At 38.6% G+C, this 22,420-nt stretch overlaps 1 protein-coding gene across 1 annotated transcript in view; it reads right to left on the bottom strand.

Annotated features, from left to right (window-relative positions):
* Positions 1-9,390: 9,390 nt before the first annotated feature.
* Cad89d (cadherin 89D) overlaps positions 9,391-22,420 on the bottom strand; it is a 46,892-nt gene continuing 33,862 nt past the window's right edge. Inside the window, exons 8-22 of the mRNA XM_070304370.1 lie at positions 21,075-22,032; positions 19,596-19,754; positions 19,141-19,318; positions 18,135-18,387; positions 17,723-18,026; positions 15,851-17,532; positions 15,241-15,453; positions 14,303-14,391; positions 14,151-14,234; positions 13,986-14,054; positions 12,748-12,951; positions 12,165-12,368; positions 10,419-10,583; positions 9,792-10,153; positions 9,391-9,664 (exon numbers count right to left, since the gene is read on the bottom strand). Of these exons, the coding sequence (XP_070160471.1) occupies positions 9,633-9,664; positions 9,792-10,153; positions 10,419-10,583; positions 12,165-12,368; positions 12,748-12,951; positions 13,986-14,054; positions 14,151-14,234; positions 14,303-14,391; positions 15,241-15,453; positions 15,851-17,532; positions 17,723-18,026; positions 18,135-18,387; positions 19,141-19,318; positions 19,596-19,754; positions 21,075-22,032 (4,956 nt within the window). The 3' untranslated portion in view covers positions 9,391-9,632. The remainder of the gene's footprint in view (positions 9,665-9,791; positions 10,154-10,418; positions 10,584-12,164; positions 12,369-12,747; positions 12,952-13,985; positions 14,055-14,150; positions 14,235-14,302; positions 14,392-15,240; positions 15,454-15,850; positions 17,533-17,722; positions 18,027-18,134; positions 18,388-19,140; positions 19,319-19,595; positions 19,755-21,074; positions 22,033-22,420) is intronic.

Below are 22,420 nucleotides of genomic sequence, written 5' to 3'. Positions count from 1 at the left end.
TACTAATAAAAAGAATAAACGGTAAATATGCATATTAGGTTACACAAGGACATGACTAGTTACTCATGTCCTTGACAACATATGTCAAGGTCAAAGTCATCGATGAGGTGTAACCTAATATGCATATTTACCGAATAAATAAATTATTGATAGTTCAATATTTTTCCAAAACGTTGAGCATCTTTTTTAAAATGGGAATAATAGCGGTGAGAAAGTATTGACTACAGACTATATTATTGCTCATGAGCGGACATAGGTATGTATGTAAATGATGAGATCGTTAAGAGACAAAGAGAGAGATAGAGAGAGAGAGACCTCGCGGTTTTGTAAATGGGACATTCAAAAGACGTACATATGTATACGCGATAACAAAACTACATAATTTTGAAGGAATTTCAAAGCTCGCCCCATTGGTGCTCAAGTATTTCTGTAGCAGGTGTTTCTTATCTCGGAGAACCTCGACTGACAATGAGTTTCTCATGCTGAATATCTGTCTTTTGAATGACAAGAATTTTCGCTTTTCTAGATAAAACAAATGTATCGACAAACAAAGTTTATTAAAATTTATTACAAATAATAAAAAATAACCATATTTAAATGCTATATTTAAATTATACTTCTATCTTTAACATCTTAATAATATTATTTGTGATTTAAATTTTAAATATAAAAACATTTAATTATCTTTCATTTGAAATATGACGCTTCTTGTGTGTCCCGAGAAAGAACTAAAAGATATTTTGACAAGCGAACAAATGCATCTGACACTTTAGCCAATAAATCATGATAGTTTTGACAATGGCATCTATTTTTGCCGATATCAGAAACACATACATATATATAAAACGCGCATCTATTGTGATATCTGATCGAGAATAACAAAGTTATAGTTAAAGTTTGTGTGTGTGTGTGTGTATCATATATATATACACTTTGATTGAATACAGAGTAATATGCGCACGCACACGCACATTAAAATATAGTTAAAAGTAAATATATTGAAGAAAAAGAGAGATATGCAAATTTTGAAAAAAAAAATATATATATACAGGGTGTCCCATTTTAAAGGACCCACTCAAATATCTCAGAAACACTGCGTTAAATCGAAACATGTTTCAAACAAAAGTTGTGTGGCTTCAAGGGGTCCATAAGATGGCGACAATGATTTGACCTTGGAAAATCATTTGAAGGTCATGTGAAGGTCAACTTTAAAATCTTAAATAGAAACCCCCATTTTTTATTTAGTATTCTTGTAGCTGACATCGAGAGCTTTCCAAAACACTATAATAAAGTATTTTTTTATTAAGTACTTTTTGAGTTATTTTTTATTTTAATCTGACATATTTTGATATAAAAAATTAAATATCTCGTAAAATATTTAGTTTTTGATAATCTTACCGTAATACTTGTATGTACAGAATAATGAGACAAATCAATTAGTATAAAAAAAAATTGTTTTAAAGAAAATTATTTACAATGTATTTTTTTAAACAATTATTTGTTTGTTTTGGCACTAATTAATTTGTCTTATTATTCTGTACATAGAAGTATTACGGTAAAATTATCGAAAACTGAATATTTTACGAAATATTTTATTTTTTATATCAAAATATGTCAGATTATATAAAATATAAAATAACTCAAACAGTACCTAATGAAAAAATACCTTATTATAGTGTTTTGGAAAGCTCTCGATGTCAGCTATAAGAATATTAAATAAAGAATGGGAGTTCCTATTTAAGATTTTAAAGTTGACCTTCACATGACCTTTAAATGATTTTCCAAGGTCAAATCATTGTCACCATCTTATGGCCCCCTCGAAGCCACACAACTTTTGTTTGAAACATTTTTTGATTTAACGCAGTGTTTCTGAGATATTTGAGTGGGTACTTTAAAATGGGACACCCTGTATATATATATATATATATATATTTTTTTTTTTTTTCAAAATTTGCATATCTCTCTTTTTCTTCAATATATTTACTTTTAACTATATTTTAATATGCGTGTGCGTCCGCATATTACTCTGTATTCAATCAAAGTGTATTTTATTCTTAGTCACGTATTTATCCGCGCGGTTCCATTTTGCGTCGGATCGAAAATAACCAAGTGTTTACTAGCGCGAAAACGCATCTGCGCGATCACTCAAGAACGACGTCGTAAGACGTACCGCTAAATGTTAATCGCGACATAAATTTTGAAAGGATAGAGGCATATATATCCATTCGCATGTGTCGCTCTACTATCAGCGCGATGGATCAACTGGCGCAAGTACATCCATATACAACCATGTGTAGCATCGAGATTAATCTCCTTCCCTCTTCTATTCTTTCGATCGCCACTCTCCTTTCTCTCTCCTCTTTCCCCATCTCGCGGCACGCCGTCTCTGTATCTTTGTCCTCCAGCTTGATTCGCCGTTTACACGTGCTTTTTGCAGCGCATCGCCCACGTACCATAGTCGTCTTTCGCTGATTACGTAGGATCGCGATGAGCAGGGCAAATTGCCCGAATTTCCGGTTTCTAGAAACCAAGCGGCAGCTAAACGGTTAATTGAATCGTTTATTTCGAGGACGCTCGGCGAAATTCTCTCCCTAATCTTACAGACGGCCATTACTCTCGTCGCGCAACCAGTGGTCATCGAATTCCGTCGATCGAATATCGCTGAAAAAATTCCGCCCGATACTTTCAACATCGGAATAATGCCGGCAATTCAATTAGAATCTCGATCGGTCCCTCCTTCTTTTTTAATTCTATTCTATAAGTCTCGTCATATCTGATATTACTTACAAACTTATCCGCTGAAGAAAATTTCGCTCTTTATTAAGTTTTGGTTGTGTATAAATTAATAGTTTTTTTTTTTTAAGGATATGTGTGTTCATATGTCGAAACATTGACAAATGTATGAAAATTTTGTAGACTGTTCTACTATTTTTTCTGAGTATTTCTGCAAAACCTGAGCACAATTCTCTTAACGGTTTGAAAATTATTCAAGTTTAAAGTTAACATTGATTCTTATGGAAGATAGCGTATTGTATAGTCATTTCTTGATAAATTTAACAAGGAAAAAACATTGCCAACAGAATAAAAGTTTTCACATATATTAAGAAAACTCTGATAAATATTGCTTGATTTAAATCCATTTGCTTGTTTAAAAGTTATTTACTAAAAATTGTAGAAAAATATCATCTCTCTTTCTGTAAACTACTCGATTTTTTTGTTTCTTGCAGTTGATTTTTCAGAGGGTATTCACGATGAAAAGTTTTTGTCATAAATTAGAAAAAAATATTAATCACAATTATTTTCTTTTATACAAAGACATTAAATATCATATTATTTTATGATACTTTGATTCTTTTGACAATCTGGATTTACTTATTTGATTTTTCGAACAGTATAAACGTAAAAAAATATGTTTTCTTTTTTTTTATTTTGACAGTTTTTTGCTACTATTATACAGCCAAAATCTCCTTAATTGATTCATTTGTTCCTATTTTATAATTTTAAAATAAATTAGATTAACATAAATCTTTGTGTAAAAATTAACGTAAATTTCTGTCATAATAATCTCAAAATAATGAGACAGATAATAATAAGATAAAAAATTGCGTATGATATAAAAATATAAAAAGATATTAAAAAACGCGTTTTGCAAATCTTGTTATAAATTTCTTTTAATATTAATCTCCCTCGATCGCGTGCATCGTAAAAAAAAAAAAAAGGGAATTTGCAAAAAATCGCAACGGGTAATCTCCCAGCCTTCGCGTTTCAGACATCAAGTTTATAGCAAAATAGCTACTTGGTACTTTGTCCTATCGCATTCCTAATACAACCGTATCATAAAAGAAAATGTTCTTCCGAGAATGAAGTGCGAGGGAGGGAAAAATACCAATGTCTAATATCACAATACGCCGACTGCCATTCTCCTCTGCGTATCGGGCTTCGTAACTCCCGTCAAAACAGCTCGTCTTTTATATCCCGCCCTGTTATATTCTCATGTCCCGCGCGACTGAGATTGCCTTCTCTTCTTATCCGCGAGTACAAGATTGCGGACCGTATCGCGAAGACTGCGCTTGGAACGATCGGGCGGGGAGGGAAAGCTCGAGCGCGGAAACTTCGGGACCGGAATCATAAATCCCGCTCCGTCGCCGACTCCTGGTCCAACTTTGTCTGGGCTGATGCACGCCCGGACTCTATCGACCTTTTTTTTCGACTACCGCCGTTAAACGGGAGCTCGCGCGGTCCGGGGATGAACCGCGTTCGTCGACGAACGGGAACGTTGCACAAGCGCGATCGCATACGGCAAGGATTTCGGCGCAATGGGAAACTGCATCGTTGGCGGGCTCGGTTAGAATCCAGGATTCGTAAGCGTTTTCGAATATTCGGCGAGCACGCGAGAGCGAATCCTCCAATTTCTCTTAAGAGCGGAGGACTGGAAATCCGGCTGCGTCGTTTGAATTTATTGTCGAATTGTGTGTCTCACCAAGGGGACAGAAAAAAGAAAGAGAGAGAGAGAGAGAGAGAGGAGTTTTGGGATTACCGAAACACAATTAATATGATTATATTGGGTTGAGTAAAAAGTCATTGCGTATTTTTGCAACAGATGGCATTAGTTCAGTTTTGGCAATACTAGAGTCATTCACACATATGTTTGTCATATATCGTTTAACAGCTGACGGTTTAAGCTTCATTCTAAAAAAAATTGAGCGATTTGGTTGAGTTTTGGAAATTTTACAAGTTGAAGATGAAAGACCAAACTGTGCATTTTCGCCATATTTTACTTCCGTAAAGGGAAGAATCCGCGTCAAGCTTGTGAAAAATTGCGTAAAGTTTACGGTGACGATGCTCTACAAGAACGTCAGTGCCAAAACTGGTTCAAGAAATTCCGCGCTGGTGATTTTGATCTCAAAGATGCTCCTCGGTCAGGAAGGCCCACCGAGGTTGATGACGACAAAATAAAGGCATTGATCAAGTCAAACCCACGTTACACGACACGAGAGATTGCAGAAACATTGAAGATCAGTCAAAAAAGTGTTCACGTTCACCTAAAGAGGCTGGGATACGTAAGCAAGCTCGATATTTGGATTCCTCATAAACTCAAAAAAGTTCATTTGACGGCGCGTATAAACATCTGCGATATGCTCATGAAACGTGAAGAAAACGATCCTTTTTTGAAACGAATGATAACTGGTGATGAGAAGCGGATTGTTTACAACAATGTGGAACGCAAACGGTCTTGGTCCCGACGTGATGATTCGCCTCAAACGACTTCAAAAGCAGAACTTCATCAGAGGAAGGTTATGCTCTCAGTGTGGTGGGATTGGAAGGGTGTGGTGTTTTTTGAGCTCCTGCCAAGAAATCGAACAATCAATTCGGATGTGTACTGTCGGCAATTGGACAGTTTGAACGAATCTGTCATCCAGAAACGTCCGGAGCTCGTCAATCGTAAAGGAGTTGTGTTCCATCACGACAACGCGAGACCACACACATCTTTGGCGACTCGTCAAATAACGTTAAATTCAGATGAGGCGGTAAATCAGCACCTTGTTCAGTTTTTCGCCAATAAAGACAGATCCTTCTACGAACGGGGAATTATGAAGCTCACCGAAAGATGGCAAAAAGATCATCGAACAAAACGGAAAATATATCATTGATTAATCTTTGTTCTTTATATAAATAAATGACTTTGAAAAACATACAAAAAGTACGCAATGACTTTTTACTCATACCTTGTCAATTATCTTAAATATCCCTATAATCCCAGTCGCATCTTTCCAAAATGGTATTATTTATATTCGATAAAAGCGCATTAACGCACAAAGCATCTCGCTTTCTTAAAATTTTTCGGTATTTTTCTGACCATTTAGACGCAGTGCAGGGAGAGAGAAAGAGAGAGAGAGAGAGTGAGAGAGTTATTGATATTGTCTCGCTCCGTTAGCTCCCTCTCCTTTCTCCCGCTGCGATCTGTATACTCTCGTCTACCTCCCCCTCGCTATTATTCCGACGAAAATCTTAAAAGAAAACGTTCAGATCTCGTCGACGATCTCATCCCTCGACACATTGAGACAAGGACGCTCCCTTCGTTAGTATAAACTGCATATAGGTGACTTGCAGACGGGAAGAAGCGCGAGTTTTCTTTTTCTTTTTTTTCTCCTTTTTTCATCGAGAAACGCTCGTTCCACGAATTTCCCTCTCGCCATCAGTGAGAAATTGCACTTTGAGAATCGTTATGTTCCCTCTCTCCCTCTCTCTCTATCTCTCCCTTCGTCGTTCTCGTCCTAAGCATCTCGCATTTTTCCCCCGTACGTCCTTCGCGATTTTATATTTCGCCTCCCCCTCCCCTCCCCTCCCCTCCTACCCCGCAATTACTTCGAAATTGCGGGAATTCGCGAATTAATCGCCCGTGGCAAAACTACCGTCGAAGAATTTCTCGCCTAATTTTAAACCGTCGCGTCGACATTCCTCTTCCGGATTCGCCTCGGGCCGGCAAAAGTCACCCCTTCCTTCTTAGATCTAAAATCGAGCTCCATTGTGTTGCTGTCGCGCGAAAATGCGACGGTTTCTTTAATCGACGGACGGTTTAAAGGCTAGGGGCAAGGTCAGCCCAAGACGTTGTACGCGGCGACCCTGTAATAATCCCGGTGGCGATATTAGTGGCGATATAACGAGGCGAGTTCGAGTTTAGAATATGCGAACTAGACCGCCTTGGCCGTCCGAAGCACGAAACAAGTCGTTAATTTTTCCCACGGATCGATACTCGAGGAGTCTCCGTGAGTTCATATATTCCGTGTTTCCCCAGCCAACCGTGTTCCCCCAGGTTACCGGTTACTCGGCACAATGATACTAATGCTACGAGCGTGCTCGTACGAGAACGAGGTCTTCTCTCGCAGCAACGGGGAGCGATAAATTTCACCGCGACGGAATTACCGGACGAAATTATAACAGGATGCTCGAATTTTTCGCTTACGGTTTCCTCGAGAAATCTCAGCGAAAAGTTCAATTAAAGACACATCGTTCTCATCGACGCGATCTTCAATTTATGACGCACCTTGGGATCCGAGCGGATTGACAGTTGGCGGGAAAAGTGACAGAGGGGGGACCACTCACTTTAAAACCGCGGTTAAACGAAAGGGGTCGGAAGGCCGCGAACTTGTCCGACGACTGACTGATTGCCGCGTCTTATCAAGTTCGCCTCCTACAAACGTTATTCAAATACTTGAGTGAAATATTAGATATTTAATCCTCTGTGTGTGTGTGTGTGTGTGTGTGTGTGTGTGTGTGTATGCCCGGGAAAGCGAAGTCCTGCCCGACGCTGCCATTTCCGCGCGATCTCGCGATTACTATCCTGGCTGGAACACGGCGCGTGTTCTCGACACATCGGTTGTTCTCATGGTCCGAGGTCGAGGTCGTTAATCGGCGACCTTTTAAGCCAGCCTAGATCCTATAATCGATGACGTAATTTGATTCAATTCGGCTCGATCGGGACGCTTGAAACTCGTTTATCAAACGTGTTAGGCACTCCTTTAAGTATCCCCCTCCCCCCCCCCCTGGGTCCCATAGTCGAATCTAATCGTCACCGTTTCCCGATAATGGTATAATAACATCACACGAGGACACGAATAAATTAAATTGATTATTGAAATATATGTAAAATCTGAAAGTAATATTTATGAAAATTTCAAATTAATTAGGATTATATTAAAATAACAATTATATATCCCCCTATTATTTATCATCTCCCTCGAAAAAGTAATTAAGCATGCTGTAATTGCGTTAAAAATTCGCGATATTTAGACTGCTGAAAAAACGTCCTTGCGACAAAACATCCTTCCTGTACAGCTGATATTGCGTCTACTTGTCATGGGAGGTACAAAGCGTTCGTTTTTGTCGCGTCGATTTAAAAACGAGAATGGATAGACAATCGTTCATCATCCACCAGCCGATCATAATAAAAAGGCGATCAGAAGAACAGGCTCTCTCTTTCTTTTTCTCTCGCTCTGGCAGCATTTTCAATAATTTATCCGAATGTTCCTTGAATATCCCTGGCTTTAAAAAAGGGATTAATAATGCTCTCACCCTCGCGTGCCGATTTGATTTATCGTAATTAAAACACCTACGTTGATTTAATCAAAGTAAAGGCATTCCTCAGACCGTCGGAGAACTTCGAGAGGAATTGCGAGATATCGACGTTGTCTTCGAAGGTCACTTTTGACGACGGGACCTGGCGTGATTGCGCCCGTATAATAAGTACGTATATTCCAAAAGTTATAATTACGACATTGAGGATATTAATTGTCTCAATAGTTTTTACTTTCGCCGAATCTCACATTGTATTACTGAAATCATTAAACGGAGAGTTTTCATTAATATTGAAATTAAAAGAAGTCGCAATTTTTTATTTCTATAAATTCACACAAGAGTAGAGATCATTTATTATCGAAATTATTTTATCCATAAAACTTTTATCCTAAAAATAAAACGTTAGTGAATTAATGAGTCATTCTTAGTCAGATTAAATAGTGAGAGAATAGATGTACCGAGGACATTTCTTTTCTTTATTAACAATTTACAACATATTGTTGAAAAATTAGAAATAAGAGAAGAAATGTTTTAAATAGGATATAAATTACATTATATGTTACATTTTATTACATTTTACAAAAGTATATATATATATATTAAATAATTATATATACGTGTATATTAAATAAATCGAAGCTAACATAATCGAGAATATAACCGATCAAAGTATGGACATATTCACAAAATATATCTACAACAAATTGTATATGCTTTATATTATACATGGATAACATTCGTATTTTGCGTTTTAATATTTGCGCTATAAATAATCTTAATCGACATAGTTACTGCCGCGCCACGGTCTAATCTAATCAAAGGAGTAACATGAAAAATTGAAAACGGTGTCGTGTATTTACAGAAATGAGCGATTTTCTCCGATTCGACGACGTGCAAATATTGTACTTTGGCAACGAGATGACACGCTGCACAGTTGAAAAATTTGTGAATAAATTTAACAGATATTACGTCCCCCAAAACTGTCTATATAAATTTTTCTGTCAATTTAACATAATATAAATATATTAAATGGTGACGCTAATCTACGTTAATATTTTGACACAAAGTAAACGCAAACTTGAAAATAATTTTGTGCAAAATCAATATATTTTTAATAATGAAATTAACTCGCAAAAATATTATTCATGATCTGTAATCACACTCACTCTTACTGTAGAATAAAATATCAACATTTTTTTTTTTTTTTTTGTAAATTTTAACAGATGAATCCTGTCACTAATAATACGCAAATACATATTTATTGTGTAAAATTATTTTTTAATTATTCTAATAATTTAACATTTCAGTTTTCAATTAACACATGAATGTGTTAAATGTTTAACACAAAAATTTTAATCGGGATATCTTTTAACAAGAAAACACAAATTTTTCAAGTGTGTGTGACGAGAGCATATACAAGGTACAAAATCAATTTATATTCCAAATTTACGAAGAAAAATAACGTTATCGAATAGAAACAAAGAACTTGCAGCCGTTACATGTCATCCTCGCGCTCCCCTCGGAGATGTTTCTCCGTTTTTTACAAATCGACTCCGCTAATAGAGCATGTGGCTGGTTCTGGGTGTACCTGCGAATGCGATTATCCGCTCAATTTTGACAGATGTGTCCTATTAAGGATACCTTTTATTATGTTGCACCGAAATTATATGTATTCCAGCTGCTCCGTCTCCTAGCTTCGTCGATATCGGACCTACCGTGAAGGGTGGCCGACGTGGGGTTCGTTTGGGGGCCAGCTAACGAGATCTCCGTTCCGGGATGCTCATGTATCACCGTCTCGGTGATATTGTTCTCCGCCTCGGAATGCGCGCGGCGATGCTCTGCTTGCCGTCTCTTCTCGGTACCGGTACCACCGGCACAGCAATGCTGTTCCCGTTGCAACGTCATCTCGTGGGTGTAAACGGATTCGCCGTTTGAGAATGAATGGAATCGCTGTCGCCGTTTCGCCGCCAGCTTTGCTCGTCTGCCGACCACGCTCGAGGTGTCGTGAGACCCCCCGCGGGGAACGTCGTTGCATCGCTCGTGACGCTGAAGGGACTTGAGCGAATCCTCGTACCCGCTAAAAAAGAATAGAAGAAGGATTTTGCGCGGACAATGGGGGAGAACAGGGAGAGAACTCGATCGATTAATAGGATAATTGCGTTTTGAATCAATAGTAAGATCATCCCGGATTAACGACGTTTCTCTTCCTTATTTTTTTTTTAATACGCTTTTTATAATTTTGCGATATTTTTGGCAAATATCTATCGCGCGATTTCGAACGATATCCGAATATCGGTGAAATCGAGTTGAGGGGAGGGGAACGTATTGGAAGCCCTACTTACTTGCTGCTCTCGCCGCTCGAAGGACTGGACGAGTGACTGCAATGACAGGAGGTACGTGCCACGATACCGGAATCCTGACCGCTGGAATGTAAGGATGTCGCAGATGCCTCGAGGCCTTTCAAGGTACCCGTCGATCGTACCGCGTGTTTTCCGCCCCCGCCCATCCTGAAAATAGTCCGCGGCCCGATCTCCATATATTATAAGATACTCCGAAATTCTCCGATGTAGCGAATAATAATAAGCTTTTCTTCGCAAGCGAAGGAGTCAACGCGATACGCTTCTAATTATCAGTCGAAAATTGATTTGGATAGAACTTTCTCTATTAAGAGACAATATTTTATCCATTCTTATAGTTATAAAAATTGTTCAGCCGTATTTTTTATGTATATTAGGCTTTTTGTATAAATTTATATATATAAGGCCTTTTATACAATATATATAAAATTTTTATATAAATTATAATTTAAAAATTATTTTCTTCTTCGTTGAATTTTAAATAAATTTGAATATACAAATTTAAAAAAGCTCGATTTATTACAAAAATATTTAATATTTTTGTAATTTATTTAATATTTAATATCGCGAAGAATGACAGCTACATCAATACCTGATTGTAAATTTCCTAAGAATTTTTTAATTAAACGATGATTCTTTATTATTATTTTTCGCATTATTCTATCGTATAATAATATTATATAAAAATAATAAAGAAAATGTTACGTTTTTTTAGTATCTTTTATCGTTTAACAGCTATTTCAAACGGCACTTATATAGAGATATCTTCTGCATATACAGAGTGATCCATTAATCTATAAATAAATTATACCACACATATGGGCTACATAAACTCATAATCTACAAATGCATTTATCTCTAAAAGTATGGCAAACACAAAAAAAATAGCACATATGGAGATTAAATTGTTTCGAGGAGATTAGATAGATTATACGATAGTCTTAAAAGTGGAGGCATTTTGGAAATTTCAAGATCAACTCAATTTTTTTTTATGGAATAATATTACACGTACTTTTTCTTCTCATTGTTTCACGTATAAAAGCATTAGCTGCTTCTTTTATTTGCCATATACTTCAGATATAAATTAATTTATAAATTATAATAGACGACACAGTTGAAAAATTTGTGTTAAATTTGACAGATATCACATGTTCCAAAGGTTCCATATAAATTTTTCTGTTAATTCAACGTAATATGGATATGTTAAATGTAACACTGCAATATACTGTGTTAATATTTCAATATAAAATAAATGCAAACTTCAAAGTAATTTGAAATAAATTTTGTATAAAATTAACATATCTTTAATGATAAAGTTAACTTGGAAAAATATTATTGACGGTCTATTAGTCACTCTCGCTTCTATTGTAGAATAAAATCAACATTTTTTTTCTGTAAATTTTTAACACATATAAATTCTGTCAATAATAATACAGAACATATCTATTGTGTAAAATTAAAAATAGATGCGCATTGTGTTATTTTTACACTTTTTCAGCTATTTTAATAATTTAACATTTCAATTCAATTTAAAATTCAATTAACGCAACAGCGATATGTTAAATTATTACACGAATGTGTTAGATGCTTAACAGAAAAATTTTAACCGGCATATTTTTTTTTTAACAGGAAAACACAAATTTTCCAACTGTGCGCCTGTACCTGTGTACGAATCACACGAAGCTTCTCGATTACCTAATAATAATCTTTCTCGAGCAGATCAGAACTTACGTATGAAAGCGGACGCAGCTACCGCCGTGCTCGCATATGCTCTGGCGCCTGGGCACTTCGGAGCAAAAGGGCTCGGGGTCGTAATGAAGACCGTCGACGAAGGTGGGAAAGAGCGGCGGCTTCTGCAGAGTGCCGGCAGGATCCGTCAGAGCGAATCCGACCGGGCTGACAGTCGAAAACATGGCCTTGTCACGTCGTCTGCGACTAATGAATGGAATTCGAGACTCCCAGTTCAGAGTAGCACCCAGAGTAGTTTATGGCAAGAGATCACAATATACCATATATGATTCGAATCCCATCCCTTTCATCCTACCCTGAGGTTCCGTTATTTTTCCAAATATTTATAAGCTACATCATAAATTTAGATAGAGCGTGTATATTGATATGAGTGTTAATATTAAATACTATCCCTTCGGTCAGCAAGAGTAGAAAAGAAAAAAAAAGAGAGAGAAACAGAGGGAGAGAAAGAGAGAGGGAGGATCCTTTAGCCGACATGTCCGGGTGTTAATACGGTAGCATAGATGTATGACGTTGCGTCGACGTTAGGCGAGATGACGGGCGTGCAAAATCGTATTCCGCGTACCGTTTATTGCGACGGACACAGGTGACGCATAGGGCGGTCACGAGGGCGCCCACGAAGACGACGCAGCCAAGCACCACGACGGCCACTTCGAGAGTGGATAACAAGTAACGTTGACTGCCTCTGCGAGGAGCGCTACCGGCTATCTCCAGCACGCGAAACTCGTCCAGCTCGCGTTTTATGTCCACCTTCTTGGTATTAAAGACGCTAAAAAGTCACGCGTATATATACGAGGTTTTTTTTTTTTTTTTTTTTCCTCATAAACTTGGTATAAAATATAAATGGCTTAAAATTTCATATACGAGATACGAATCGAGTTGAATGGAGTAATCTAATTAAACTTTTACAAAAGATCTCGACTCCCAGTTAATTAACAAAATTTGAAATTTCTTATATAATAGTCTAACAAAATGGAACGTTAAGATAAAAAAAATAATCCTTATGATTCTTAAAAATGTTATAGCATTGGAAAAGATTTTAGAATCAAGTGGTCAATAAAGTATAGTCAACATAAATTACAATATTATATTAGCTACGGTATAATATGACATTCTAACAAAGCTTTATGTACTTCGTTTAAAATTAAATATATAATTTTAAAACTTTCAATGCTCAAAAGAAATTTATTGCTGACGATTAAAGTTAATAAGATTTCTGTGATCAAATGTTGGGTTTATTATATCGTAAGAAGTTGTAATTAATTCTATTCACTTACGGCTTATATCAAGCCTATCATATTGTAATTAATTTTAATATAAAATTTGTATTCAATAAAGGGGAGCTTGGGAGCCTTTACATAATTTAATCCTTTTAATTTTGTGAAATCCGACGATTTCTTAATTTTAAAAACTCTTGTTTGGATAAACAATTGAATACCTAATGGTAGACTTAATTTCCAATATTTAATTACAGAAATCTTATCATTAATTATAATATTTTTGTAACAAATTCTTTTTGAGAATTAATAATAAAAATTCTATTAATATAATTAATTTTAAATAAAATAAAAAATTAAACTTCTCTAACATACGTATAATGTGTCGTAATTGTAATTGTAATACGATAAAAAAGCCTTTTTAAAATTCTAAGATTTTGGAAATTGCGATATAATAGAACATTTTCGAAATCAATGTAAAAATATATGGAGAATAATTTCATTTTTTTTTTCTCCTCGTGACAGTTCGAAAGAAAGTTATTCTTGTTGAATATTATGTAATCGTACTAATAATACGATTAATTACCTGTTCAAAGTATCCATGTCCACCATAACGTTCAGATGTGGATCGATCGCGTACAAATAAACGTCGGTGCTGAAAATTAAATATATCGAAAATTCAACCAACGATTGTGTCAATTTGAATGATATCATTCGTTTATGAAAATCGCTCGGCGAATTGGCAACTTACGAGGCCGTGTCAATCAAGTTCTTTTCGATGTGGGGCTCCAGTTTTCTTACCCGCACGTCCAAACCAGTGACATTCTGCAGCGCGCTGAAAGATTACAATTCCCAAATTCGTGATTCTATTCTTTGCGATAATATACACACCCGTATACTTACATGGTGATGTTCTCGAGCTCCGGCTCGATCTCGATAGGCTTCCGTCCCATAACCATGATGATTTGCTTCTGATCGTCCAACACGTACACCTACGAATTCGATAACGAGATATACATAGCAGATAGCAGATTGTCGTATGAGATGGTGAGAAAGGGAGAGGGAGGATGTTTCCGTCTTTCGAAACATCCCATTTCCCTGTCAGGAAATTAGCCCAAGCGCTATCTTCAACGGCAAGTAATTAAGATATACCTCATGTGTATATGCGAAAGAGAGAGAGAGAGAGAGAGAGAGAGAGAGAGAAGGTGAGAAGGAGATAGATGATGTGGAATATGTGCGACTAGAGATTAAAAGTGTATTAAAAAAAAAAAAAAAAAACAGAAACTTTGGATGAAAAACTGTTTTTTTTTTTTCACCCCATTAATTACTCAGAATATATATTTTCGAAAATTTATAGGAGATGCTTATTTATTAAATTTTGATGCACGATTTGGAAAAATGAGCATCAAATTTATTAAAATTATGTATCAGATTCCGTGTCCTGTGTTATTCTCACTCCTGTGGATCCATAAAATAACAACAGTTTTACTATGCTCGAGAGAGAGAGTTTCTTCTAACTTTTATGAAACTTTAAAAATAAAGGATATTAAAAAATAGCATTGAATTATAAAAATCAAAATTAATCTGTTTTAAAATATTCGATAACTGATTAAACAAATGCGAAGTAGTAATGAGCACAGCCATTGAAATTGATTACTGATCCAGTAAACAAAATTAATTTAATTCCCATATCTTTTTTTTTTCGAAGAAAACTGGCACTATCTTTCAAAATTATCAACAAAATGCTCTTTTTTTATCCAAAAATATCGGTCTTTTACTTAGTTTCTTCCCCCATTTTTGAAAAACTCGGATCTTTGAGTCTCTATGCGCGACAGACTTACAAAGACATTGGCGATGCTGCTCCGTCCGTTCTCGGCGCCCTGTCTGTCGGTGGCCTTGACGTCGAAACCGAAGACGCGACCAGCGTCGCGGCCAAAACTCGCCACGGATCGCACTTGACCGCTGAGTGGGTCAATGGCGAAACGTGGGGCGTCCTCCCGACCGAGAATTTGGTAGCGTATCTCGCCGTTTATTCCCAGATCCGGATCCTCGGCCTGCGAAACCCCGCCAAGAGTGCGCCAAAATAAATCTCGTCGACTTTATCCACATTAAAGCTGATATAGAATGATTCTCAGACACTCGGGGATCTTTAATTCGTGAAAGTTTCTTTACACCGATCAAGACTTTTCAATCGTACGGAAGCTCGAGATACGTTCGCTCATTCCATTAACGCGCATTCTACAATATTACATCGCAATTAACAGAATGCTCAGACGACTCAACGGCATTTATGTGAAAAAGCCATTTCAGAAAATTGAATAAAGCTCGAAAGAGAGACGCTCCAAAGAGACGAAAGAATAGAAAGAAGGCGGAAGAGGTGGCGTAAAAACCAAAATGGATTAAAACCAGACTTTTAGTCGCGTAGCTGTGCGTGTGTGTGCGTGTACGTACCTCCACTTTGACGACCTCGTAACCGTAATGAGCGGTAGTGGGTATAGCGGCAAGGATAGGTCTGTCTCTCGACTTGAATCTAGGCGCGTTGTCGTTCACGTCCTTTATCCTGACAACCACTCTAGCCTCGTTAGGCGCCAGACCGTTCAGTCTCTCCCCGACGACCGGATAAATCATCACCGGCATGCCCCGGCCCATTTTCAATCGATCAACTCTGACTTTAGCCTCGTACCGATCTCTGATCTCCCGGTCGGTCTCCGTCATCAAGTATAAAGAACCGTTCTTCGAATCTACCGAGAAATGCTCCCTGCCATCGGAACCGTCAGCCGCTAAGCTATATCTTATATGATCGCCGTGATAATTGTCGGCAAGATCGAGCTGCGCGATCATTAACGGCACGGAGACGTTTTCATCGACTTCTATCTCATAATAACGGTGCCGGAAGTTTGGCATCTTGGCCACCTCGTTGTCCGTTTCCTCGTCGTCATCGACGTTCAGCACGGTGACGAGAACCACGGCCGAAGAAGTCAGGCTGACCGGCGAGCCTAGATCGCTCGCCGTGACGATCAAACGATGATCGCTCCTAATCTCGTAATCGAGCTTGGCAATGGTCACAATAATACCTTCCTTGCTGTCCACTGCGAAGTATTGCTTCTCCGCGCGATCCTGATAACTTAGATCGAACAGGATCAATCCATTTCCGTTTCCAGCAAAATCGCTATCGTTCGCGTATACCTTGGCCACTTGCGTGCCGATCGGAATGTTCTCCAAAACGGAAACACGGTAGATCGGCAATCGATCGCCCTCTTTCTCTAGCTCGTCGTAGCCGTGGAACGTCGGCGCGTTGTCGTTCACGTCTAGCACATTGATCTCCACTTCCACGGACGAGCTCAGACTCGGCGAGCCTTGATCGTGCGCTACTACGAGAAGACGGTGAGTCGCGGCTCTCTCGCGATCGAGAGTACCACTCACTCGTATTATCCCCTCATGAGGATCTACGTGGAACGAACGCGACGAGTTGCCGGTATGTATCGAATCCTCGTGGCTGGTGATCAGCTCGTAGCTGAGATTGGCATTCGCCCCAAAGTCAGCATCAAACGCTCGCACTTCGCCAACCGCGTGATTGCTGTAGGTGCCTTCGGCCAAGTCGAAGATGTACCAGGACTTATCGAAGACGGGCGCGTGATCGTTCACATCCATCACATGGATCCGGACGGTGATGTTGTCCGAGAGGCCGTCCGAGTCCCTCGCCAAGACAAACAGCCGGATATCTTTCTCCGGCGGTAGATTTCGAGCGATAGATATCTCGGCCGTGCGCGGATCGAGATGGAAGTAACGGCGGCTGGTCACGTCGTAACGACGGGACCTCACCCCGTTCAAGGTCGTTTCGTTGCTCAGACTGTACGTTATCGCCGCGTTCGCACCCTCGTCCTTGTCGTTCGCCAGCAGGCGGATTATGGGCACGCCAATCGTCGTGTTCTCCGGCACCAGCAGCAACGGCGAACGTCGCCCGCCATTGATAGTCTCAGGTGCTTCCTCATCTTCTACCTCGACGGATTCACTTGCATCGTGCGATACGCGCACTCCTTGATCCGGCAGAACCACCATTCGTATAAACTTTGGAGCGTTGTCGTTCGCGTCGAGCACCGTTATCCTCAGAACACTTTCCGACTTGAGTCCACCTACAATGCGAGACACACTTTTGAAACACTCGTTTCCAAACCTTATAAATTTTCGCGAAATAACAAATTATCCGCATCAGATTTTATCTCGTCATAATATTTTATATTGTTAGACAGTCCGATAAATAAAAATATAAAAAGATGTGAAATAAAATATGAAAATTAATAAACACCTTATGGACATACTTACCACTATCGGTGGCGATAACTTGCAGCTCGTAATTCGCTTTCGTTTCACGATCCAGGATTCTATCCTCGATACCCGAAAAGAACACTCGGCCCGTTAATGGATCGATACTGAATAGACCGCTACCCTCGCCTCGTAGAGCAAACGTGAAATCCCGATTTCTACCTTCATCCTTATCGCTCGCCGCGATCGCATCTGTCAAAGCGACCTCCGTTCCCGGGGGACTATTCTCCGTGATCCGGCCTTCGTAATCGGACAGCGTAAATTCTGGCGCGTGATCGTTCTCGTCGTCGACGATGATTCGCACCTGAGTATTTTTTTAAATCATTTGAAACGACGATTATTATGCATTACGAAGTGCGTTTGCGATTATGCGTTAAAAGCAGCACAAACAGCGAAAGCATGGAAGGTTTACCTGAAATACACCCACGCCGCGCGATCCCTCGGCAATCACAGTGACGCTATAATTCTCCTTCGCCTCGCGATCTAGGCCTTGAGGAGCATAGAGAGAACCGTCATTCGTAATGGCGACATCCGGCACGTCCTGCTGATTAACGATAAGGAACTGAATGCCAGATGCTGTGCCATTATGCGGAAGCACTTGGCCGATCAATGCATCGGGAACATTCTCCATCACGTGGAAGACCAACGGAGCGGTGGTCGTTCCCCTGCAATTAACCGTCATCGATTTTTAAAACGACGAATAGTATTGTATCCAAAAAATATCGCGACATCTTAAATTTTTCCCTCTATTAACTAAATCGGATATTAATTAGCAAAGCTTCTTCTAAATGCGGCCTAAGGAAAGAAGAAAAATTTTATTTAGTTTTTATTTTAAAATTATTTAATAAAGAATTATTTTATATTCTTAAATATAATTATACGTTATTTTATCTTTGCACTTTGATAAGTTTTGTTTTTATATTCATAATGATTAGTGTTTTCTTATAATAAAAATACTAATATTTATTTCTTAAATTATTAATTTTTATTTATTATTATGTACATTTACATACATATTATATACATTTTACTTTTTTTTTCTTTTTTTTTTTTTTTTGTAACTATGAAAGAATATATATTTTTGTAAGATAATTGGCAAATTTGATTTAATCAATAATCAAATTAATACAATCACAAATATGGTTATAATAGTTTTATTTTTTAAATTATCTTGATTTTAATAATTATAAGGGAAAAGGGTATTCTTTTATAGATTTTTGAAAATTTCTTCTTCATATTTAATTGTCTTATATCCATTATATTCATTTTATATTTCTCATTAGAATTTTAATTGAATTAAAAATGGCAGACCAGTAGATTTTATTGAGATGAAATCTGAATTAGTTTCCGAATTTAATATGGAATATTTTAGAAGAGAGTTTTGCGTCATATCGTAAAGGGAATCGGGTTTCACTCACTTCGTAAAAATGCCCCTGTCATCGTTCGGATCCACCACGTGAATCGAGACGTTCGTGATCAGCGTCAGCTCTCGCTCATCGGTGACGATCGCCTCGAAGTCGTATACGGATCGATCGAAGCGCTCGATCTCCTCCACGACGCTTATCGTGCCCGAGCGCTCCTCCACGGCAAATGGAACTAAAATCCGGTATGCATGTATGCGGCATGTGTTGCACATTTGCATGAATAATACAGGCGTTTCATGCCTCCGTGTTTCCGGCCTCCGCGGAATATTAAAATTAGAGCGCATCTGGGGACACCCCGTCCTCCCCTTCTCCGGATTTATCTGACGGGTTTATTAGACCTGTCGCGTTAAAGGAGTCACGGTGCGACTCTACGTGGCTTTTAATTCCCGCGGGCGGGACGCGAGATTAATTTTAACGCATTGCGCGTCATCGTTGTCACGTATACGTACCTCCCTCCTCGTAACCGTGCAGAAGATCATAGATGAGATCGTTAGTTTTAACGGCGTCGTTTAAGCGAATCTGCCCGACACTGGTGCCTACGGGCACGTTCGCGCCGACCCAAAACTCGTAAGGCGCGCCGACGAAATCCGGCTCCCACGAATCTGGACCTGAAGCCCACGAATAAGTGTCAGCTGATGTCTCGATAAAAGTAAAATAGTTTACGATTGCTACCGGGCAAAAGCGACGGCGGATTTGCAAGGATCCATTTAGAGTCTTGTCGGATACTTCGTAATCATTTATTTTCGTTTCTCAAAAAATTGTAATTATAAAAGGATAATGAAAATAATAAAGAATAATCTATAATACCCGGTGTGTTGAAAAAGTTCCGAGACTTGATTTTTTTTTTTTAAAGATGTACTAATGACGCTATCTCTCAATCAATACTGGAACTAGGTAGTATCAATCTTTTTAAGTATCCCATAATTTTTTCGTTATGTTAGATGCAGTAGTTTTTGGGTACTGCACATTGAAAGAACGTTTGTCCTATTTGCATTGTCACGATTTCAAGAATAGAGCAACAGGCCGGAATTAAATTTTGACTTGAAAGTTAAAAAACTGTTCTATCGAGATGTTATGGATCGACTTTTGAAGCGAATTCAATGTTTTAAGACCGATTTCTACCAATCGGGTTCCTTCTCCATGACAACGCATTCGCGTATTCGTCAATCGTCCTCTCCCAATTTTTGGCCCGAAAAAAAATGTGACCATTATCACTCACTCGCCGTCACTGGCCAAGTTTGGCACCTATCGACCTTTTTCTGTTCCCCAAGATAAAATTGACGATGAAAGGGACTCGCTACGAAAATGTGAAAGCGACTCAACGCGCTGTGACGGAGCATTTCGATTTCCCAAAAGAATTTTATTGCCCAAAAATTGGAAGACGACGATCGACGAGTGGGTGCATGGTCATGGAGAAGGATCATTCATCATTCACCCGATTGGCCTAACAACGTGGAATTCGCTTCAAAAGTCGATCCATCTCATAAAACAGTTTTTCCACTTTTAAAGCAAAATTTAATCGCGACCATTAGTTGTTCCATTCTTGAAATCGTGACAATGCAAAAAGAACAAATAATCTTTCAATATGCACTACCCAAAAATTACTGCATCTAACGCAACGAAAAAATTGTGGGAGACTCGGAAAGATTGGTACTATTTAGTTCCAATATTGATTGAGAGATAATGTCATTAGTACGTCTTAAAGAAAAATCAATCTTGGAACTTTTTGAACGCATTGGGTATAATTAAAAGCTTACTTTTCTACAATTATTTCTAAATTATTTAAACAATTTATATCTTTGACTTTAAATAAAGATTCTCGTTATTAAATGTGAATCTATTTAATTACATAATGTTCTTGAACGTAAGTGTCAATTGAACAGACTTAAGGAGCTTTAAATCCACCAATATTTTCGATTTATACTTACCATCTGCTCGAAAAATGTCCACCGTGACAACCGCTAAGGAGAATCTTCTTTCACTGGGATTCGCCGGCTGATCAGCCGCTTCCACGAAAATCGCGTGCCTACCCTCGAGTATCGGACTCTCCGACACTAAGATTAGACCTGAACTCTCGTTCACCGCGAATGGGGGTTTACGCAGCGTGGAATTGCCCGGCTTCTGCAACTGGTAACGTACCGATCCATTGGGGCCTAGATCGTCATCCACCGCGTGCACTTGTCCTAATACAGTTCCGATCTTCGCGTCGCTTCTCGCCACCAGCTCGTAAAGATTGCCCGGCACAAAGATGGGATTGTTGTCGTTGGCGTCGAGCAAAGTGATCTCGACATCCACGGAGGATTTGCCGAAAGTTTCGCCTGTCGCGACGACACTCGGCCGATGCTCGACAGCGTGTACCTTCATCCTCAGACGATCCCGCTTCTCGCGGTCCAGGATCGCTTGATCCCGCACGGTCAACCAACCGGATCCCGGATCCACGGAGAACGCGCCCGACGGATCCTCCAATCGATAATCAAACTTTCCGTTTTCTCCTTGATCCTTATCGCGCGCGATCACCTGCAGCACGCTGAAACCGTTCGGCAGATTCTCCACGATGCTGATATTGTACAAGTCGACCTCAAACTGTGGCAGGTTGTCGTTGAGATCCAGCACCTCCACCTCGACCCGCGCGACGGTCATCTTCAACGGGTTATCTACTTGCGACGCGTAAATCTGAAGTTTGAACGTGTTGCCCGGCAAGCTCCGCTCGGCGTCGAGATCGATCGCGCGTTTTAGGAACAGCGAACCGTTCTTCGGATCGAGATGGAAGAAGCCCCTCTCGTTCCCGGATATTATGTCGTATCGCATCGGCACATTTATATCCCGATCGCGATCAACCACATGGATTGGATTAGTGAAGTTGATTTCCGTGAAGATTGGGTAGTCCTACGAGAAAAGCGAGAGGCTAATATACCCAAAAGCTCTATAATATTGCGTCGAGAAACGAAATTTATTGAATGCAAAACTCTACGTGATATCTGGAAGAAATTTTCTTACTGAATTCCAAGTCTATTTGTCTTTTTTTTTACGCTCGTTAAATTTAAATCGTGTTAAGCATTAATCGTAATCTTCTTTTTTTGAATTTTTAATTTTATAAATATATATTTATGAAACAAAGTTTCTTAGATGAAATAAAATTATTATGTAAAATAAAATAAAATTAAAATTAAGTTAAATTAATCAAAATAAAATAAAATAAAAACTGAGCATCGTTTAAATTTATATAATTTCATTAAATAACAATTATCCGCATATTTCTATTAATATCGCGGCG

Source organism: Polyergus mexicanus, unplaced genomic scaffold (assembly GCF_030449975.1).
Source record: "Polyergus mexicanus isolate NDT 795.1 unplaced genomic scaffold, iyPolMexi1.0 SCAF_11, whole genome shotgun sequence".
NCBI classification, from domain to species: domain Eukaryota; kingdom Metazoa; phylum Arthropoda; class Insecta; order Hymenoptera; family Formicidae; genus Polyergus; species Polyergus mexicanus.
This window is presented reverse-complemented; position numbering and strand designations above follow the sequence as displayed.